The sequence below is a fragment of the Eptesicus fuscus genome, chromosome 10, assembly GCF_027574615.1.
Source record: "Eptesicus fuscus isolate TK198812 chromosome 10, DD_ASM_mEF_20220401, whole genome shotgun sequence".
Lineage (NCBI taxonomy): Eukaryota > Metazoa > Chordata > Mammalia > Chiroptera > Vespertilionidae > Eptesicus > Eptesicus fuscus.
Genome location: NC_072482.1, coordinates 83,771,065 through 83,794,662, shown reverse-complemented (window position 1 = coordinate 83,794,662; position 23,598 = coordinate 83,771,065). Strand labels below are relative to the sequence as shown.

The following is a 23,598-nucleotide window of genomic DNA, read 5'->3' as shown; positions in this document are numbered from 1 at the left end:
TGTGTGTGCAAGTGTAACCATAATCAATCCCTGTAGACTTTCTTTCGTTTTTTAGCTTAAAACAACTGAAATTCATTCTCTTACAGAGAGGTCAGAATTCAGAAATCAAGGTGATGATAGGGTCGGTGCCTCCTGGAAGCCCAGAGGAAGAATCTGTCTCATACCTCCCTCCCAGCCTCTGTAGCTGCCAACAGTCCTTGGCATTCCTAGGCTTGTGGTGGCATCACTCCAAACGCTACCTCCACGTTCACAAGGCCTTCTCCTCTGTGTGTCTGTGTGTCCTCTCATAGGGACTCTAGTCATTGGACTTAGGGTCCACTCCAATCTAGTATAGTCAGGTTGGTGTAGCTCTGGTTGACAGCCAACCTATGAAACAAGAGGTAACCGGTTTGATTCCCAACCAGGGCACATGCCCGGGGCTCTATCCCCAGTAGGGGGCATGAAGGAGGCAGCTTCTATCTCTCTATTCCTCCCTCTCTAAAAATAAAATAAAATAAAATAATCAATAAAAGTTATAGCAAATGTGTCAATAACCATATATATAAGGGCTTTATAAGTAAAGACTTAGCAGTTCTTACAGGTGTGCTTGCAGTTCCTTAATTCAAACGATGCCAGACTTCTCTCTGAAAGGTCAGAAGTCACCAATTCTGTCCTAAGATGCCTCTATTTGACCTCTGCTGTACAGAACTGCCCTTGGGGCACACGGAGTAGAAAGGACATCTCCCTTTCCAGTTAGTCCCTAAATGCTGCTCATAGTACTTGGCTAAAATTTAAAGAGGTCAGAATTGTCCTATCATTGTCACCTCTTACCTCTCAGATACAGCACCCATCTGTGACAGTGGCTACCTCTTCAATGAAGCCAATTTCTCCGGTTTAATTTTATACTGAAGGTATGAGTAGACTTCTGTACTTAAGCCATATGACCCAGTTCATTTCATCTTTAAGGGGCCTCCGATCTTCGCCATTAAATGATTTGAATAAAATAATCCTTTAACCCCACTACATAGAAAGATCACGTCCAAACACCATCTATTTGGGCCACCACCTCCATTTGGAGCAAGACCAGTCCCAGGGAATGGCGCCCTAGCTTGATACTATTTTAGTGGAAATAACAGAAGGCTTATATCGCAGGCCATGCCGCTAATCAACATTTTTCTAATGCTTCCAGTCCTTTTAAGTTTTCTGGCCTTGAGTTTTCTTTCTCATCAACATCTCTCTGCATGGGCCTGGGCCTCCACTAAGATCTTGATTTGTGGGGGTACATAGATTCCTTCATTTATCAGCTGGCTGTAAGGGTGCCTGTGAAAGAGTACCTCCACTTCGTTTCCAGATAGGCTAAGAGCTGCGCTCAAGTTTTAGATCCCTCAGGTGCACTGGTTGCTATACATGTTACCGTCTTAGCTTAACGAGTCCCTGCTTCCTGTCCAGCATCAATAACTGGAAGAGGCTGGAGTTTGGGGATCAATCACCCTGGTTTGCCCAGGCTGAGGTAGTACTGAGGCAGTACTTTCAGTACTAACACAGAATGTCCTGCACAAACCTGGACTTCTTTGTCACCCTTAATTGGGTGAGTGGTTGGATTCAAGCAAATTTGGCATACAATGGAATTTTCCTGTAAAACGGTCCCAGTGCAAGTCTAGTGCAAGTGGTACTAACACATTTCCTAACTAAAAATTCCTCCAGACAGTGACTTTTGCACCCAAAAGAAATTTTTTTCTTGAAAATTTTAAGAAATTAACTTCCACAGTCTTCTAGCTCTCAACTTATTCGAAAGCATACTATACTATACTATACTATACTATACTATACTATACTATACTATACTATAGGGTGTTTAAGCATTTTGCCATTGTCACCAAAGAGTTGTTTATTTCAAAGACAAATGACCTCAAGCCTGGCACTCTATGACATTCCATTAATGTCTGGCATTAGTGTCAGGATTCTCATATTTGCTCCACTAATAGCTCTTCAATCTCCACTAATAGCCTCTTTGTTAAGCTATCCTTACGCTCTCCTTGTCTTCATTGTCTTCTCTGATTAACTGAAGAGTTTATATGAACTGAGATTTAATTGTAAGGAGTTTCCTTACTAGGTAGAGGATATTTTATCCAAAGGGTTTCAAAAACTAAAATTATTCATTCAACTAATATTTCTCAAGCAGTTCCTGTATTATTAATAATGTGTTTACTGCTAAATATAAAGATGCAAGCACAATCTGTCAGGCTATGGAGGGATTCTGAGAAGTAAATGAGCATTAGCAGTGCGGTGAACACCATAAAGGTCAAGTTCCACATGCTATGGGAGCATATGGGAGAAACAACTAATCAAATTTGAGGGTCATGAAAGTTAAATGAATGATTAGTGCTCAGGTTAATGCATTCATTGATTAATTCAACAAGTATTTATTGAGAGTCTAATGTGTACCAAGCACTGTGACAGCCATTGTAGATGAGAATGAATATAAATATGACATAGTCTTTATGCTGGATTTTCATAGCCTAATATAGAAAAACTAGAAGCCTGGTGCATGAAATTCGTGCACGGAGGGGGGGCGGTTCTCTCAGCCCAGCCTGCACCCTCTCCAATCTTGGACCCCTCGAGGGATGTCCGACTGCCTGTTTAGGTCCGATCCCACTGGGATTAGGCCTAAACGGGCAGTCGAACATCCCTCTCACAATCCAGGACTGCTGGCTCCCAACTGCTCACCTGCCTGCCTTCCTGATTGCCCCTAACCGCTTCTGCCTGCCAGCCTGATCACCCCCTAACCACTCCCCCGCCAGCCTGATTGATGCCTAACTGCTCCCCTGCCAGCCTGTTTGCCCCTAACTGCCCTCCCCTGCAGGCCTGGTCCCTGCCCCCAACTGCTCTCCCCTGCAGGCCTGGGTCCCTCCCAACTGCCCTTCCCTGCAGGCCCAGTTGCCCCCAACTTCCTTTCTCTGCCAGCCTGGTCACCCCTAACTGCCCTCCCCTGCAGGCTTGATCGCCCCCAACCGCCCTCCCTTGCAGGCCTGGTCCCTCCCAACTGCACTCCCCTGCTGGCCTGATCATCCACAATTACCCTCCCTTGCAGGCCTGGTCCCTCCCAACTGTCCTCCCCTGCTGGCCATCTTGTGGCAGCCATCTTGTGTCCACATGGTGGCAGGATCTTTGACCATATAGGGGCAGCCATCTTGTGTGTTTGAGTGACAGTCAATTTGCATATAACTCTTTTATTAGATAGGATAGAGGCCTGGTTCACGGGTGGGGGCCGGCTGGTTTGCCCTGAAGGGTGTCCCAGATCAGGGTGGGGGTTCCCGTGGGGCATGGGGCAGCCTGAGCGAGGGGCCTGTGGTTTTTGCAGGCCGGCCACACCCCCCGGCAACCCAAGTGGAGGCCCTGGTATCTGGGATTTATTTATCTTCTATAATTGAAACTTTGTAGCCTGGAGCGGAGCCAAGCCTCCTGCTTGCTCCATGGCCACAGCCATTTTTGTTGGGATTTATTTATCTTCTATAATTGAAACTTTGTAGCCTTGAGTGGAGGCCTGGGCCCACCAGGGTATGTGGAAAGCTTGGCTTCCTCCATTGCCGGGGGCAACTCAAGCCTCCTGCTCTCTCCAGCTCTGTGGCTGCTGCCATTTTTGTTGGCATTTATTTATCTTCTATAATTAAAACTTTGTAACCTTGAGTGGAGGCCTGGGCTTGCCAGGGTGTGTGGAAAGCTTGGCTTCCTCCATTGCTGAGGAAACCCAAGCCTCCTGCTGGATCTGTGGCTGCAGCCATCTTGGTTGGGGTTAATTTGCATACTTGCTCCTGATTGGCTTATGGGCATGGCTTGTGGGTGTAGCAGAGTGATGGTTAATTTGCATATTACTCCTTTATTAGATAGGATGTGTGCAAATGAATAATTACAATATGATTTATTTTTTTAAATATATTTTATTGATTTTTTACAGAGAGGAAGAGAGAGGGATAGAGAGTTAGAAACATCGATGATAGAGAAACATCGATCAGCTGCCTCCTGCACACCCCCTACTGGGGATGTGCCCGCAACCAAGGTACATGCCCTTGACCGGAATCGAACCTGAGACCCTTGAGTCCGCAGGCCGACGCTCTATCCACTGAGCCAAACCGGTTTCGGCTACAATATGATTTAATAAGGGCTATAATAGAGGACTCCAAAGAAGGCCTCACAAAAAATGTGATGTCTATATGGAAGTGTACTTGACCTTGAAGGTTAAGGAGGAACTTATAGGAAAATAGAGAAGAAGGGCTCTCCAAGCAGAGGCAACAGCTTGCAGAAATATGTAGAGGTGTGAAAGAACATGGCTAGTAAGGTAAATACATGCAGTTGAGTGTGGCTAAAGGTAATGTGTGTTGTGAGGAGAGGTAGACAATGACTGGAATGGTAGGTGGCATAAAATCACAGAAGGTCTTTTATGCTATCTTAAGGGTTTTGGATTTGTTCTGAAAATTATGGGATGTCACTGGATGGCTTTAAATTAGGCAGTAAACTTTTCAGATTTGTGTTTTGGAAAGGTATCTGTAATGATTGTGAGGGTGGACTGGAGGGAGAAGCAATTTATCTGATCCTTCAAAACACTCTGTGAAGTGGAGAATAGCAGGTATTTTCACTCATATTTTATATAGAAAGATCTAGGTGTCAAGGGATTTGCCGAAGGTCCCCTATGTCATTCCAAAATTGAACAAAATCAACACTGTCCAGACAGGAATGAGGGTGGAAACTCTATGCCATTTACCTCTGGCTTCAGTCATGTTGCACTTGAAAATAATCTTTAAAAGTTCTGTTTGCACTGCTGCTCCAACTATTTTTGCATAATTGATTAGGCAGAATTTGTACAGTCTGAATCAGATGCTTTGAAGCACCGAAGTGTTCCACAATATTCTCTTCTATTTTGTAGGCAAAGGTCGGAGTCACTCATATTTCCAATGTTGTTCTAAATTTTTTAAATCTTGCAGTCCAGAGAATTCACTCTGAAAAAGTTATACTTGTATCTTATAATATTGTCAACATTTAAAAATTGTTGCCATTGCCTCAATTTTATTTCTTCTGACATTTGTGGGATATTGAGGGTGGCAAATAATTGTGAATTTAAAAGCTTGATTTGGTTTTGCTTCTCAGTTTTATAAATAAGTGCAAATGACCAACAATGATTTTCTCTTCTCCCCCAAAATGTTTCTAGTCAATAAAGTTTTCAATAAATTTATTAATTACAATCCACATTAAGGATCAAGTTCATAGAATAAGAAAATACAATAGTTTAAATAATTCCTGGAATGTCTGGAATTTGTTGAGATGAGTGACAACAAGTCTGTATATGTTTGTAAGGGAAGGTCAGATGGAATTTTTCTTTATTACAGTGGTTCTTAAAGTGTGGTCCAAGGGCCTGCAGCATCTGTGTCACCTGGGAACATTTTAGAAATACAAATTCTTAGCCTGAACCCATACCTACTGAGTGGAATGAGGGGAGAAACAGCAATCTGTTTTTACAGAAGCCCTCCGGAGTAAAGGGGAAAAAAATCATGTTTCAGACTACAAAGAACGTGGTTTCAATTCTAAGCCCAGACATGAAATTTTAGACACATCACCTATCTCCTGGTGCCATCACTAGATGATCTAGTTAATCACTTAGCCCCTTACCTGGCCTTCTTAATATTGTAAATACTACCTAAGTTATTCTTATTCACGTGTTATATTGGCTGTCTTCTCTCTCCAAGTGATTTGGATGCATGCTTAATTTTGACAACTATTGGTTTATAAGTTGTAATATACTGGAAACACACCAGCAACATAACCTGAGGGGCCCAGTGCAAAATGAAAATGCAGCATCCCTTGTTTAAAAATTAAGAATTTCAAGATGGTGACAGCAGAGCATTAAACAAGGAAGGAAGGGGCCCTACTAAGCACAGGCCAATGCCTGTACAGGTTAACGCCCAAAGGAGTTTCTACTTGTATCTAACCACACTTGTTCTTCTCAGACAGAAATAATACAATGCCATGAAAGTAGGCCACATTTCCCCCTCAGACACCAATCTTAGCTCCTGAGTTGTCTCTCTTCATAGGCAGACCATGCTCATTCCCTTCCCTCCTCATCTTTGCTCACTGTTGTCTGCCTTCCTTTCAGCTATGTAAGTGTATTTGTACTTCAAGACCCGACTTAAAGTCCTCATCCTCCATGAAGTCTTCCCTTACCACCTTAATTCACTTAACTCTTGTCTTTCTAAACTTTTTGAGTACTTATTTTATTCTGTAAATTTAGCTCTTATTTAAAAAATATTAATGATTGCTGATCATTGTGTTCATGTTGTTTCTTGAGTTAGAATATATGCATCTTAAGCATCTAGATGGTGCCATCATCATACAATGGAAATAGCACAGGCTTTTGAGGCCTGGGTGTAAATACCCTGTCTTATTTACTAATCATGATGGGATAAGTTAATTCACATTGAGCCTCAGAGACTTCATTGGGAAAATGAGATAAGACTGATTTCATTGGGTGTTGATGAGTATTAAATTAGATAACATATGTAAAAAGCTGAGTCTATATAAGGGCTCATCAAATATTAGTTTTTTTATCAGATGTATTCTACCATATATCTGATTTGCTTCAGCAGACAGACCAGTGCTGAACACAAAGGTCAGTATGTAATAAATATTTGCTCATTGGAAATTGAATGCATTTTTTAGGCATTACTTTACATGTATCCAGGAAGTAAGAAATTCTATGTTAAATGTTGTATAATGTGTTATTAACTCATTTTTTTAAAAGCATTTTCAAACCTACTATGTTATTAATAATACTTTACATGGGTGAAAATAGAGATATTCTTATTCCCAATGAGTAAGTGAGGAAGAATGGCACCAACAGATTAAGGGAAAGCAGGGAACGCCCATTCAATGGTCAGCTGATTTCTCAACAGAAACTTTGCAGGCCAGAAGGGAGTGGCAAAAAATATTCAAAGTGATGAATAGCATGGACCTACAGCCAAGATTACTTTACCCAGCAAAGCTATCATTTAGAATTGAAGATCAGATAAAGAGCTTCCCAGACAAGAAAAAGCTAAAGGAGTTAATCACCACCAAACCAGTATTATAAGAAATGTTGAAGGGCATTATAGAAGACGAAGAAGAAGAAGAAGAAGAAGAAGAAGAAGAAGAAGAAGAAGAAAAAAATATGAACAATAAAATATGAACAATAAAATATGAACAATAAAAACATGAATAAAAATATGAACAATAAAATATGAACAATAAAAATATGAACAATAAAATATAGGATGTTTTAAATATATGAACAATAAAAATATGAACAATAAAAATGGCAATAAATACATATCTATCAACAATTGAACCCAAAAATCAAAATAAACGAACAAGGAATCTAATGAACAAAATAAACTGCTGAATAAAATAGAACCAGAGGCATGGAAACATGGAACAGACTGACGAATCTCAGAGGGAAAGGGGCGGGAAGAGATTAACCAAAGAATTTATATGCATACACGCCTATCCTATGGATACAGACAATAGGGTGGTGGAGGCCTAGGGCAGGGCAAGAACCAGGTGGAGGGGGACAATGGTGGGGAAAAGAGGACATCTGTAATACTCTCAACAATGAAGATTTTTAAAAATAAAATAAAAAGCAAACAAACAAAAAAAACCTTAAGAACAAGGTTTATTATTATTATTATTTTAGGTTTATTATTTTTAAGATAGTTTCAGTTTAGGGCCTAACACATAAAGCCGCTCCCCTCTCCCATCTGAATTATTATACTCTTTCCTGCTAACTGGCTCAAAACACACCTGCCCACCAAGCTCAGGCCTGTGAGGACTTCTTGTAGCCACAGCCCAGGAACCGCTCCCACGTGAAACAGCCAAACGTGGTCCCTCAGCCAAAGGTCCGCTACGGCCAGGGCTCTGGTATAAAAGGCCAATGAGAAGGCAGCGCCCCGCTTCTGCTCCCACCCCCTCGACTCCCCTCGTTATCCAATCGCTTGTCTCGTTCGCGTAGTGGGCGCCCGGGATTGGCTGAGAACGCTGACCGGCGCGGGACCAGTGCGCACGGGCGGAGCGTGGAGCCCTGTCCATCACGGGCGGCCGTGGGGCCTGTCCTCCTCGCTGCGCGCCCGGCGAGGCTGAGGGGGGCGGGGCCCGGGAGCTGCTGCGCCTGCGTCGTGGGCGTTCTCGGGGAGCAGCTGCCGTCGCCGCCGACGCCACTGCTGCGTTCGGGTGTAGAACCTGGAATCCCTGCGCCTCGTTAACAATGAAGCAGAGTTCGAACGTGCCCGCTTTCCTCAGCAAGCTGTGGACGCTCGTGGAGGAGACCCACACCAACGAGTTCATCACCTGGAGCCAGGTACGGGGCCGGGGCCGGCGGCCTCCGCACCCCCTGGCTGGCCGCCTCCTCCCTCGCTCTCTCCCGCGGGGTTGTCCCTCGCGGCCTGCGGCTCGACGCCCCCCACGCGAGGCCCCGCGGGGGTGGCGGGGCGGCGCGGGCCTCGGCGTCCGGCCTCGCGGGGAGGACCCCCCTGTGTTATTGTTCGCGCGGGGAGTCGCGGGGCGCCGCGGGGGTCCCGGTCGGCGCCGCGCGCGCCCAGGCCGCGGTGGGGGAGGGGCGGCCCGCGCGGGGCCCGGGCGGCCTGGGAGGCCTCCTAACGGTCCTGCGGGGTCGGCGTTCGGCACCGGCCCGCCGGAGCGGGGACGGCGGGGGCGCCGAGGGTGAGGGAGACCCGCGTTCCTGCTCACTCATCCTCGGTCCTCCCGCCCGCCTCGCGCGGTGTGACCGGGCTGCCCCAGCCCCGGGGCCGGCATCCTCCACGCCGGGGTTCCTCGGAGAAATGCACCTCGGGGACCCGCTCTCCCCCCTTACACACGCACACACCCCGATGTGCATCTCGAGGAGGAGAGCAGCCAGGGAGGGGGGCAGATGTTCAAAGGCAGGTCCCTGCTTGTCAATAGTGTCTTTGAAATAGTATGTGGAAAAGAGCAGCACGCTGTTATTGGGAGGTCCTGAGCCATTTGTGTGAACGGGTTTTTTTATGGTTGTTTCATAAAAGTGCTAAGGGGCGTTCAGGCACCTGGTGAGGAGCTCGGAGGATGGGTGAAACGCCTGGGTCGTGGGTTGGATCCCAGCTCTTGTCACGAAGCATGAAGGGCCTTCGTCAGCGCCTTATCTTGTCTGGCCTGTGCGTCAAGGTTGGGGACATGAATGGGTGGCCTTGCACTTGCAAACCGAGATGCTGAAAGCAGGAGGGTTTTTACATGAACTGTGTGTCGGCGTTAGGATTCCCTCGCAGGCTGTTGCAATCCTTTTGTGAAGGGGAGTGGCTTTCCCCTGGTGTAGATGGTCATCTGTGTGGGATATTTCCTTGTTCCGAGGGCTGCACTGTGTCTGGCACCTGCTAGGTGAGGAGTAGATGTTACCTCCCCTCTCTCGCCCTTTTCTTTTCTGTTCCTTTCCTGTAATTCTGTTTCATTGTTTACGCTTGTCTCAACAGGGAGCAATTATGTTGACGCTTTGACTACTGTAACACCATATTCTGTCTTACATTTCTGTCATTTGTGTTTTGTGTGTGTGTGTTTTTTTTTTTTATCTTCCTTCTAGGACTTAATTTTCTTGTTAGGTCGGTATGGTCAGCTTGATGGTATTAAACATTTGATGAATTGTGTACAGTTGTACAAAGAAAGGTGAAAATAGGGAAGCCAGCTGCCTGCATATACTTAAAAATAAACAGATGTCTCATGCTTTCATCAGTCGGAAGGATTAAAAGTTGACAAGGATGGATGGGCACAGGCTGCTACTACTCAGCCTTGCATTCATGTTGGAGATTGGACTGAGACTCTTCCCCCCCCCATCCAAGCTGACTTTATCATACCTTTTTGGCTTGCACGTGCCTTCTTATTTTTATTGCCTAGAAATGGTACATAAATATATTGGCAATTGGTTTTAATTAAAGGGCATTATGTTGGTGACAAGTCTAATAAATTCTCATCAGCCGAAGTATTTTGGTATTATTTTATGAGCAGTATCAAATGTGGAGTCTCATACTAATCCATAAATGCATCATTTTATGAATTCTATGCTAAATAAGCAACTTAAAATCATTCTTATCCCATTATTAAGTCTAAGCTTAAATACACATTTTCTAATACATGTTGGGACAATTAAAATATAAATTCAGTGAGGGCAGGGACAATATCTATGCCAGGGACACAGTAGATACTTAATAAATGCTGAATCAATGACATTCTTGAAATACGTAATGAGAGTGGTAAGAATGATAAAGATAGAACTATACCTGAAAAGAATCTTAGAAATCATCAAGTTTAGCCTTATCATTATATAGATGAGGATTTGAGGCCTAGACAGGTTAGTTACTCATAATTACAAAGCTAGCCATTATTTGATGTGGGAATCTAACATAGATATCTGACCTTCAAGATCAGTGTTTCAGCAACATCACTACACTTAATATAGATTGACACAATATTTAGTTACCAAAGTGTTACCCTTTCACAAGTCAGTGGACAATTCTGGATTAATGTTGTCTAGGGCTAAAGCTTAGTGGCTTAGGGAAGCTGTCTCACTCTGCCACAGATTTTTCCAAAAGCAGTGACAGTGAAAGGTAGAGCTTTAATTAAACAATGATGTTAGATGAAAAAAACAAAAGTTACTCTCATCTTTTAGAAGTTGCTATTTTAAAAAAGTTGTTTCTGTTTTCCCTCAAATTTGTTTGGCTGAACTTTTGTTGGTGTAATTTAGCATTTATACTATTACAGTGAAAATCATATTAAGACCTTTAGAAGCAGCAGATGTTTTCAAAAGGTAATTTTAATGCAATTTTTTTTCTTTTTCCACTAGTGGAAAATAATTTACTCCTCTAGCTTGAGTGTAAGGCAATGGGAGAAAACTCTTTCAAACTATAGTTTGAAAAGCTTGGCTTAATATTCCTCAAGACTTATATAACTTTAGTATTAGATCCAGAGTGTCTTTAAAACACATTGTACATGTTCTATTTTTCCCATGGATGTTTCTTTTTACTTTCTTTTTTCTTTCTCTCTTTCTTTTTTTTTTTTTTTTTTGGTTCTTTCAGTTCCTGTAACTTTTATGTAGCTATTTTGGCCTTGGTGGGTAGGTAGTCTATTGCTGAATTGGGACTGAGTAATATTGGACAACCTAAAGCTGTTTCAATTGTAAAAGAGTCCTAAACAGAGGACACAGGTTTAGCTTGGAAGCAACTGAGGAAACTTGATACTCAGAGTTGAGACTGTGGAAGTTGAATGGAAGTTCTTGCCATTGATTGTGGGAAACAGCCTTTACTGCTATTGATATTTGATATTTGTTTATGTTGAAGTGAAGCACTATAAAAATTAGAAAACTGGAAAGTTGTTTTGCCAGTGTTATTACCTTTGTCTCTGTTCTTCAGATTGTTTGAAAAGACCAAGAAGTGATTTCCCCTGACCTTATATCCATGTGCCCCTTTGGCATTCTGTACTTCCCTATCCCTCTCAAATCAGCAGTGACAAATCAGGAAATAGGAGGGAAAGAATGCAAAAACAGAATTTGTCCAGTATTCTCTAGCTGTCTTGGTTGAGTTTGTTCTGTAGGTCCTTAAACCTCCCACTGTTTTGGTATCATTTTGAACTTCTCAGCAACAATCGGGTTATTACAGTATTCCCTGCTGAAATCCAGAAAGGCCACAAGAGTGGCAGAAAGCCATCCTAGATGGGCCTACAAAAAAATTGAAAGATTCATTGAGAAGTTTTTGTTTCATTTTTTAGTTTGTATCTACACAAGAGAATGAGCTCAAGACTCAAAAGGAATGGTTGTTGAACATTAAGAAGTTGTAGACTGATTGTTTTTAAAAGAATATTGCAAGTTTCTATTCTGAAAAATGTTTTAAAATAAGGGGGCTGAAGTATTAGATTATTAGTAAGAATTTTTAGATGTCTTTAAGAGGACCAGTTTGAGCAGTAACAACTATTACTACTCTTCAGAAGTTTGTCAACATTTATGGATGAGGCCTAAAGAAAAGCTACCCATTTCTCTCACTGCATTAAGTAATGGCTTTCTTCCCCTTGTAGTGTGTAGGGTGAGTCCTGGGTTGTATTGCTTGAGCCTCACAGGTCTAAACAGCAGTAAGGTGGAATGTTTGCACTCAGAGAGGTTATTTACTAATTTTAGAGTGGTGACTGCAGGAATACCATAAGTGGAGACAAAGAATGATATGAGTGAATGAGGGTTGTGTGTGTGAGAGAGAGCAAAAATAACCAAGAGGCATTCATCTCTTCATTTGATATAATCCAAGAGTTGAAATTCTAAAAATAAAATTTGCTCTACTATGACCACACTTTATTTATTCAGTTACTCACAAATATTTATTGTGAATCTCTCATGGCCAAATAGTGTGCTAATACTAGGAATTTATTCAGTGGTGAACAGAATGTCTACCTTCATAGAGCTTACCTTCTAGCGAACGGCACTGGTAATTAACAAGTAAGCAAACACAAATAATATAATATAGTTAGTGTAAGTACCATAAAGAAAATGATTCAAAAGAGAGTGTATCAATTTAGGGTCCAGTTAGGAGACATAAGTCAATGCAGTTTTTTAACATGAAAAGTTTACTAGAATTGCTAACTATATTGGTGAATTGGAGTAAAGAAAACTCTAAAATATAGGAGTAACAGTTGTTAAGAAGCAGCCACCATTGCTAGGGCTAACAGAGTGCCAAAGTAAGAGTCCTCTCCCCAAGTCTTAAGATCCTGGCCTTGTTAGAGAGAGTTATGACTACTTCTCACTGAATGGCAAAGAAGTTACTGGTGCCACACTGGTGGAACTTACTGGAAATTCATCCTTCAGAACTTGCTGGGAAATATAACTTCTAGGGTAGAGGTTGGCAAACTATGACCATGAGGCAGCTGTTTTGCAAATAAAGTTTAATTGGATTTAGCCATGCTTAGTTTATTACATAGTCTATATAGTTGCTTTCTTGCTACAAGGGCAGATTTATGACCCTATGATCTACAAGTTGAAAATATTTACTATCTAACCCTTCAAGAAAATGTTTATCAGCCTTTGGCCTAGAGCAGTGGTCTGCAAACTTCGGCTCTCGAGCCACATGCGGCTCTTTGGCCCCTTGAGTGTGGCTCTTCCACAAAATACCATGGCCTGGGAGAGTCTATTTTGAAGAAGTGGCGTTAGAAGAAGTTTAAGTTTAAAAAATTTGGCTCTCAAAAGAAATTTTAATCGTTGTACTGTTGATATTTGGCTCTGTTGACTAATGAGTTTGCCGACCACTGGCCTAGAGTATCCTAGAAAGCTGTTTATGGGGAGATGTCATATTAGAGATACTCGAATTTGAAATGTCCCAAGGAATAGGGAGAGTCAAGGGAAGCTGCTGCTCTGAAGGAGCCTGTTAAGGACAGGGCATCAGGAAGAGGAATCCTTTCCTCGTTTAATATCTCTCTAGTATCTTCCATTGACAAAGCTTAATACCACGCCAGCTAGCAAAAGAAAGGTACTTATGGGACCCAGTTCCGTGTTTGCAGAGCAGACAATGAAGAATTAACTTGGAGCAATAAATTGATAACTAGCATGTAAACGACAGACTTGTGGGTATTTGAGGTAGAGTAATAAGCTCCTCTGAACAGTTGACTTTTGAGCCAAGACTTGAATGATTAGAAAGGATGGACTAAAGGGGAATGGCACATCTAAAGGCCTTGAACATGGCATTTTCATGGGATTGGAAAAGGCCCAGGTGATTAGAGTATCCTTAGAGAATGTGGGGTCAGAAAGGGAGATGGGAACAGATGATATAAGGCCTTATGGGTATGGTGAGAAGATTGGAATGAGGGAACTAATTAGAAGATTATCACAGTTTTCCACTATGGTGTTGAATATAGTGTGGCTGAGACTAGGGTAGTAGCAGTAAAAGTGGTGAGAAGTAGTCAGATTTGATAACTACTTTCAAGGCAAATCTGCATAACTTATTGATAAATTGGCTGGAATTGGAGGAGGGACAGAAGAATTAGATTTGGCCTGAACAACAGGATGAATAATGGTACTATTTGCTGAGATGTGGGAAGATTTGGAGAAATGCAGGTGGGGCCATATTAACTTTGAGATTACAGATGGATCACTAGTAATCTTTGAAAATTATTTTATCTTGCTTACGTTTTCATATTCATATGGCCACACCTAATTTTTTTTTAATTATCACCCTGGGATATGTTTTTATTGATTTTTAGAGAGAGAGGAAGGGGAGGATGGAGAGAGAGAGAAACATCCATCAGTTGCCTGCCTTACACACCTGGACCAGGGATCTAATCTGCAACCTAGGTATGTGCCTTGACGGAATCTAACTCTCTACCTTTTGGTGTACAGGATGATACTCCAACCAACTGAGCCACCCAGCCAAGGCTGGCCACATCTAATTTTAAAGGAGATGGGGAAGTGCAGTGTTAGGAAGGACAACAAATATTGCTGAAGAACCTGAATGACTTCTGCACTCCAAGACATTCATGTGAAAATGTTGAATAGGATGTTTGGATGTAAGACTGGTGTTCAGGGTGGAGTTTGGAGCTTTGAGGTCTTAATTTATAATTCCCCGATTACTAATAAGTTCAAACACTTCTTCATATTTATTAACCATTTATGTTTCCTCTTCTATGAAATGTTTGATAATTTTTCTATTGGGTGGTTTATCTGTTACTATTTGTAGTAATTCCTTGTATATTCTGTATATATTTTTAAATATATGTGCTGCCTATATCTTTTCTCAGTTTGTGGCTTATCTTTTTACATTCTTTTGATGAGCAGAAGTTCTTAATTTTTAGTATAGCTTAATATATAGTCTATTTTGAAGTTTATGCTTTTTTTTTCTTCAGGATGTGTTCTCTTACCTGCTCCAAAGAAAGAAAAATACTTTTCCATCTCCTTTTCTTCTGAAAGTTTTAAAAGTTTACATTTCATGCCCTAACCGGTTTGGCTCAGTGGATAGAGCGTCTGCCTGCGGATTGAAGGGTCCCAGGTTCTATTCCTGTCAAGGGCATGTACCTTGGTTGCAGGCACATCCCCATAGGGAGTGTGCAGGAGGCAGCTGATCGATGTTTCCCTCTCATCGATGTTTCTAACTCTCTATCCCCTCCCTTCCTCTCTGTAAAAAATCAATAAAATATATATATTTTTTAAAATGCTGACAATAGAAAATCCAAGTGTGAAATTTGAGATGGTCAGGGGCAGAGGTGTAGATGTGATAATCATCACACATAATAAAGTCTGTAATTAGATACACTGGTGTGGATGAGATTGCCTAAGGAAAGAGTGTAATAGATGCCTTGGTCAAGGATAGAAACCAAAACACACACTACCTCTTGGTAGATGGAAGGCAGTTGAAAGGAAATGTAAGAAATAAAAGTCAATAATCTATAGAGCTTCAAAGCCAAAAGTAGAGAGGAAGAGATTGTCGGTAATGCCAAATTAAATGACTCAGAGGTGTAGGAAGATCAGGACTGAAAAGAGGGCATTGAATTTGTCATTTGACATTTTAGAAAAAGTGGTTTTAGTGGAGAGAAACAGAAACCAATTTTTAGTGAAAGTTAGTAGATGGTCCTGAATTGCAGAAAGAGACTTCAAAGTATTTGTTTGATAAATTTTGCAGTGAAGGAAAAGACAAATGGGGTGGGTAAATTGAGAGGAAATTAAAGGAAAAGTCCTTTGAAAATGGGGGGAAATGTATGAATTTATAATTTATTACCTAATAACCAACACTAGTTACCAAACTTCTTAAATTTTGCCAATCTAATAAGTAAAAATTATTTGTTTTGCTGTATATTCAATTATAAATGAAACAGTCTCCCTAAAATTCATATTGGATTTTTCATTTGTTAGAAATTTTTAATCAGTGCAGTTAAATTTTGTTAATAGTCTTTCAACTTTATTTAATCTATTTTAATAATTTTATTATCAGTTAAGTTTAGACACAGTAATAGAAATCCAAACAAGAGTGGTGTAACAAAAAGTGTATTTTTCTCTTACATCTGAAGATGCCCAGTCACCCTCTGTTTTTTTCAGCCGTACTTTGTTCCTCTACTTCAGGGGTTTGCTGGAGCACTGGTCTTTAGCTCCAAGTTCCAAGCAGGGATATGGGATATAGGGATTAGATAGTTTGAATCTCTCCCCTTTTAGAAGCTTTTCTGAAAACCTCACTGAATATATTCTACTTTTATTTTGTCAGGTGTGTTATTTGACCACCTCTTATTGTAAGGGGACTGAGAAATGTAGTTTCAGCATCAAACAAAATTATATTTCAGTAAGAAAACAGAGGATCATCCATGTTGTTGCATATGGCAGGATCTCTTTCTTTTTTTTAAAGATATATAATGTGACATTATGGAACATTTTTTATATATATATATCACGTACATTTATATACTTATACACTTACTAGAGGCCCGATGCACAAAATTCGTGCAAGAGTAGGCCTTCCTTCCCCTGGCTACCGGCACCGGCTTCCCTCTGGCGCCCAGGACCTGGGCTTCCCTCCGGCCACCGGCAGGCACCTGGAACCCGGGCTTCTCTCGCAGCCCCGGCTTTGTCCGGAAGGATGTCCAGTCTAATTAGCATATTATGCTTTTATTATTATATATATATATATCACAACTTTTTAATTATTATAGAGATATATATCACAACTTGTCAATGGATTGACACTTAGGATGTTTCTGTATTTTGTCTACTGTGAATAGTGTTGCAGTGAATATGGGAGCACTGATATCTCTTTGAGATACTGATTTCATTTCCTTTGTGTATACACTCAGAAGGGTTGCTGGATCATATGGTAGTTGTATTTTTATTATTAATTTTTTAGGAAACTTCATACTGTTTCCCTTAATGGCTATACCAATGTACACCCCCACCATCAGTATACAAGGGTTCACTTTCCTCCACATTCTTGCCAACCCATTGTCTTTCATTTTTTTATAATTAGCCATCCTAACAGGTATGAAGTGATACCACATTGGTTTTGTTTCGATGTTCCTGATGTTTAGTGATGTTCGACACCTTTTTATATACCAGTTAGCAATTTGTATGTCATTTTGGGAAATATGCCTATTCATATCCTTTGCCCATTTTTTAATTGTGTTGTTGGTGGTTTGTTCATGTTTTTTGCTGTTGACTTGTATGCTCTCCTTATATATTTTGGATCTTAATCTCTTATCAGGTAAAATATTGCAAGTATCTTCTCTTATTTTGTTAGGTTATTTCATTTTGTTGATTCCTTTGCTATGCAGAATCTTTTCAGTTTGATGTAGATGATATGTTAATTAGCTTGACTAGTAGTTATTTCACTGTGTATGTATATATATCAAATCATTGTATTCTACACCTTAACTATATACAGTTTTAGTTTTGAAAGATACAAAAATAAATTTAAAAAGTAAAGGCGTCTGGAAATAGGGTAGGCAGGTAGCAGTCTCCATGAATAAACTTACTACTTTTTACCTGTATGGCTTCTGGGTTTATTATGTATGTAATGCTTCCAAAAGCTTGGTTGTAAAATGTGAGGTAGCAGAGAGCTTTTGCTTTTTTCCTTCCAAATGGAGAATTTATTAATCCTTTTCCCTCTTGATTATATCCCCTGCTTTGAATGCTACCCTTACTTAATTATCTTTTAAATTCTCAGACAGATTTGCTTTCTCTGTCTTCTCTAGTCTCTCCTTTCTTTAGTACCAAACTAAAGAAACACCATGGTTTTGTAAACACCATGATTCTACCATCTGTATGGGATAGGATTAACACCTCCCAATTGTTTTTAGTATTTTCTTACCTATTGTTAAATATTTTTACAAATGAACTTCAGTACTTAATATTTCCTTGTGTTAGCAGCTCTTCACCTTGCCTCCAAAAATCGTTTTTGTGTATTTTTTTCACCTGAGAGAGAATTTAATGTATTGGTTAATTTAGGCAGAATTAACCGTCTTACAACCGTGTATTCGTTTCTCAGTAGTTTAATATTTTATGAAAGGTCTTGTATATTTTTAAATTTTATTTTTAGAAACTTTTCTGTTATTGGAATCTTCTATTCCATTTAAGTTTTAATTGTTGTGGTTGTGATAAAATATACATAACATAAATTAATCATTTTTTAAATCCTTATCCAAGGATATGTTTTTATTGATTTTTGAGGGGGAGAGAGAGACAGAGTGACAGACAGACATCCATGTGAGAGAAACATCAATTGGTTGCCAGTTGTTTCCCATACACACCCCATTCAGGGATCACACCCACAACCTAGGTATACATACCTTGAGCGGGAATTGAACTTGTAACCTTTTGGTATATGGGACCATTCTCCAACCAACCGAGCCACCCGGCCAGGGCTTCCATTTTAACCATTTTTAGGTATATAGTTCAGTGCCATTAAGTACATTCATATTGTTATGCAGCCATCACTACCATCCATGTCCAGAATGTTTTTCATCTTCCCAAACTAAAACTTCATACTCAATAGACAATAACTTTCAATTCCCTCCTTTCTCCTAGCTTACTAACTACTGTATCTATTAATTTGACTATTCTTAACTCATCTAAGTGGAATCATACATTATTTGTCCCTTTGTGGCTAGTTTATTTTACTTAGCATAATGTCTTCAAGGTTTATATACGTTGTAGCATGTCTCAGTTTCTCTTTAAGGCTAAATAATATTCGTGTGTGTGTGTGTGTGTGTGTGTGTGTGTGTGTGTGTGTGTGTGTATCACATTTTCTTTATCCATTTACCTGCCAATGGACATTTGGATTGCTTCCACTTTTTGTCTACTGTAAATAATGCAGCTATGAATATGGGTATACAAATAACCTTTTAAGTCCCTGATCTCACCTCTTTTGGGTATATACATAGAAAGGGAATTGCATGGTTAATTCTGTGTTTAATTTTTGAGGAACCACCCTACTGTTTTCCACAATGACTGCTCTAATTTCATTTTCACCAACAATGCACAAGCATTCCAATTTCTCTAAATACTTACCAACACTTATTTTCTGTGCCCTTCCTCTCATGTGTGTGTTTTAATAATAGCCATTCTAATGACTATGAAGTAGTATATTGTGGTTTTGGTTTTCATTTCCTTAATGATTAGTGATGTTAGGCATCTCTTCATGTGTTTATTGCCATTTGTATATCTTCTTTGGAAAAATATCTATTCAAGTCCTTTGCCCATTTCTAATCAGGTTGGTTGGTTTTGCCATTGTTGAGTTGTCAGGTTTCTTTTTGTATTGGGGATATTAACTCCTTGTAAAATTTCCAAATATTATCTTTGATTCTGTGGGTTTCCTTTCCACACACTTGATAGTGTTTTTTACACAAAAGTGTTTATTCTGAGGTAGCTCCATTTATTTATTTTTGCTTTTGTTGCCAGTGCTTTGGTGTTATCCAAGAAATCACTGCCAAATCCAGTGTCATGAAGCCTCTCTTTATGGTTTCTTCTAAAATTTTTATAAATGTAGGTCTTTCATCCACTTGAGTTAATTTTTGTATATGATGTAAGATAAGGGTTCAGACTTCATTCTTTTGCATGTTAGTACCCAGTTTTCCCAACATCATTTGTTAAAAAGACTGTCCTTTCCTTATTAAATGGTCTTGGCACCCTTATAAAAACCCTTTTTGGCTGTATATGCGAGAATTTATTTCTGGGCTCTCTATTCTATTCTTTTGGTCTGTCTGTCTTTGTGCTAGTACCATGCTGTTTTGATTATTGTATTCTAGTACGTTTCAAGTTGTTTATTTTTTTGGTATGAAAGAACACTAGTGAATTTAAGTATTAATTAGTAACCAGGTACTTTACTAAAGTCTCATGTAGTTTTTCAGTTGGTACAAAGATACAATTATGCTTACAAAAATGATAGTACTTTTCTCAAATTTTATCTTATTTTTGTCTAATTTTGTTAGCTTTAAAACAATATTAAATAATTATGCTATGTAAATATTGTATTTATTTTTCTTATGATTTAATAGGAATTTTTCTAATATTTCACTATAGAGCATGATGCAGGTTTTGGTTTGAGACGTACTCCTGAGCTTTTTTTTACTTGTTTTTTGTTTCAGAGAGGAAGGGAGAGGGAGAGATAGAAACATCAATGATGAGAGAGAATCACTGATCAGCTGCATCCTGCGCACACCCCACACTGGGGATCGAGCCCACAACTTGGGCATATGTCCTGACCAGAAATTGTGATCTCCTGGTTCATAGGTCTATGCTCAACCACTGAGCCACACTGGCTGGGCCTGAGCTTTTGAAGTGGCATCAAAAGCTTAATTGCATTTTGGCACTTAATTGGAGTTTGTTTCTGTTGCCATTAACAGTTATAAATTGTTGGTCTGAAGTTATCATAAAAGAATTGCCTGGTTTGGGGGTTCTTATATACAATCTCATGTCAGAGGACCTTAACTATTTGACGTTTTCATTTTTTTCAGAATGGTCAAAGTTTTCTGGTTTTGGATGAACAAAGGTTTGCAAAAGAAATACTTCCCAAATACTTCAAGCACAATAACATGGCAAGCTTTGTGAGGCAACTGAATATGTGTGAGTATGGTAGCAGTTTATTTGGAGTACTGTCATCAGCCACTGATTAAACAGTTTTTTCCTATTAGAATGATAAAGAGGAAATATACTGTATAGAAGCACTATTAAATTTTGACTTCTCTGTTTTAGTCATCTGAATTTTGAATCTTTTTCAGATGGTTTCCGTAAAGTAGTACATATTGACTCTGGAATTGTAAAGCAGGAACGAGATGGTCCTGTTGAATTTCAGCATCCTTACTTCAAACAAGGCCAGGATGACTTGTTGGAGAACATTAAAAGGAAGGTGGGGTATTGTTAACATGATTTAATTAGGGCATTACAATGTTGTATACTTGGCTGAGACTTATATCAGTGTTGAATTTGAGCATGTATAGAAATACATTGGTGTTCTTTGTTAGGATGACTTAGACTAATAAAGTTTTAATTATTTCCCACTATTTTTTTTTCCCCTGGTGCTGAATTATACTGAGTGCTCAAACACCTTAAAAGGGAAGGAAAATGTTTGCATGCTGACTGAGGATGAGGAGTCATTCAGATTGGGATAGCTCACTCCTTTTAATTTAGCTTAAAAAAATGTAAGCTTCTACTAGAATATAAATTCCGTGGAGGGTTTTTTATGTAGTTCACTGCTGAATTCGAATGCCCAGAATAAGTCTCTTGTATATAGTAGGCATTTAACAGTACATTTTTAAATGAATTTTTTACTGAAATAAAATATCTTACCAAATCCAGAAAATGGGGGTGGGAGGGTAGAGAGGTAAAAGGGCAGTGGGCCATGAAAGAAAATGGCCTAACAAGAAGCTATTACTGCATAAATTTAATTAGACATGGAATGTGATAATAAAGAGGCTTGGGGAAATTACAGGGAGTTTGACAGAATGAAATGAAGGGGGGGAAAAAAGCCCTTAAGGTGTTCCTGTTTGTGGAAACTGGAAACTTACCCACATTTAAAAAAAATAGACTGATTATTCCTTATCCTCTCTCTGAGCTATGAAGTGTATTCTCTCCCTAGAATCTTACCCAGGTCTTTTTGGAACTGGATTACTTCCTGAACATGCTATAAGATCCTCTTTAATAAGGAAGCTTTGAATTACAGTCATGGCATTTGTTTGACATGCTAAATATGCTTTTTGAAAGGTTTCATCTTCAAAACCAGAAGAAAATAAAATTCGTCAGGAAGATTTAACAAAAATTATAAGTAGTGCTCAGAAGGTTCAAATAAAACAAGAGACTATTGAGTCCAGGCTTTCTGAGTTAAAAAGGTAAAGTATTATTTCCAAATATAATTCTGTTATGGGGTTGGTGTGTTTGTTGTGTGTTGGGAATTGGAGGTTAGTGCTTTAAGTACTTTTAGATTATGTTGAAGCCAAGGTCAAAGATAATTTTTCTGTAAATATTGGTTCCCTTTATTTTTAATGTATAGCCATAAACTTTACCCCAATATTGGATCTTCATGATGGTGGTCGAAAGAATATAAAAACCTGAGCTTTTGAAACAATATTATGCACATGCCTTATTTGATGAAAGAGTAGATCTTGAAATTAGTGTAGGAAATAGGATTCTACATAGGTTAGCTTTTTTTCTTTTCTTTTTTTAAAAATATATCTTTATTAATTTTAGAGAGGAAGGGAGGGAGGGAGAAAGAGAGAGAGAGAGTGAGAGAGAGACATCAGTTGGTTGCCTCCCGCATGGAACTTCAGACTGAACCTGCAACCTAGGCATGTGCCCTGACCAGGAATGGAACTGGTGATCTCATGGTTCACAGGACGGCACTCAACCAACTGAGCCATACCAGCCAGGGGAGGTTAGCTTTTATATGATCACACACATGAGGGCACACAAAGTACTACATGTGCTACCTATTCTTTCTTTTAAAAGACTTTTCTGTGTGACCTATCTCTTAGGAAAAAGTAGGACATAAAAAATAGGGGGGAAAGGACACAAGTCAGAAAAAGTACAGTATTTTTTTTTGTAAGAAAGTCTCATTTTCAATACCCCCCATTTGTAAATATAGTTCTTTTTGTAATAGTTTGGATTGAGGAAGATGGCTTTTGTGGAAATTAACAAAAGAATGAATATTAAACATGTAATAGGTGGATTATCTTTTATGTCTTCTCAGCATTATCATTGCTGCTAACATTCAATAATAATGTAATTTCAATAAATGTTGAATGAAGGAAAAGAAAGTATTACTCCTGGTCCAGTTAATTGATTTGTCATATATTTGAATATGCTTTTCAAAGACAAATATTTTCTAGTGTTTTCATATACTTGTTTTTGAGACAGATCTTAAGATAGACAGTTTTAGAATCTGATAGACTTTAGTTCATCTTTAACCCTTAGCAAATTATCTGTGTGATCTTGGGCAAGTCTTCTCAATTCTCTGAGTCTCAGTGTCCTAATTTATAAAATAGAGATAATAATTCCCTTCCTGATGGATTTGAGGGAACTTGAAATGATTAGTACATATAAAATGTTTATCACAGTGCCTGGAGCATATTAAGTGCTAGGTAAATATCACTTCCCTTTAAGAAATGTTTCCTAAGCACAAGTACTGAATTCACTTGGTAGCCATAGTTGAAAGGTTAGATTAAGCAAGAAATAATGAACCAGATTGTCAGAGGAATAAATTGCCTACTACTCTATGGATGGAGGCATGAGCCTTAAGTTTTTGTGAATATAGTGTCATGAGTAGAAGCTACTACAGTTATGAAGGAATGATTCTAGATTTGTGTCAAGATAGTTGTCATCTTTATAATTGAACCAAAGATTTTCTGGCTCATAAAAATATATAATAATAACTACTTAAATTCTCTGGTATTTTTTATCTTTATTTTTAATTTTTAAAAATTTGTTATTCCCATGTCTTTAACCCCTCCCCCCCCCCCCCTTTAGCAACCATCAGCTAGTTCTTTATATCTGTGGTATTCTCTGTTATGCTTAATTAAATATATTAGGATCTGGCTTTCTGACTGAATTTTTATTTTTTTGTTTTTGTTTTTAAATAAATGATA

At 39.4% G+C, this 23,598-nt stretch overlaps 1 protein-coding gene across 10 annotated transcripts in view; it reads left to right on the top strand.

Moving 5' to 3' along the window:
- Positions 1–8,082: 8,082 nt before the first annotated feature.
- HSF2 (heat shock transcription factor 2) overlaps positions 8,083–23,598 on the top strand; it is a 64,319-nt gene continuing 48,803 nt past the window's right edge. For 7 of the 10 annotated variants that reach the window (XM_054722366.1, XM_054722367.1, XM_054722368.1 and 4 more), the window contains exons 1-4: positions 8,189–8,356; positions 20,476–20,584; positions 20,740–20,867; positions 21,722–21,846. In XM_054722366.1, the coding sequence (XP_054578341.1) occupies positions 8,264–8,356; positions 20,476–20,584; positions 20,740–20,867; positions 21,722–21,846 (455 nt within the window). In that variant the 5' untranslated portion in view covers positions 8,189–8,263. Of the gene's footprint in view, positions 8,357–14,386; positions 14,554–20,475; positions 20,585–20,739; positions 20,868–21,721; positions 21,847–23,598 lie in introns of all 10 variants that reach the window. The other 3 variants (XM_054722369.1, XM_054722371.1, XM_008138755.3) reach the window with 3 other exon arrangements.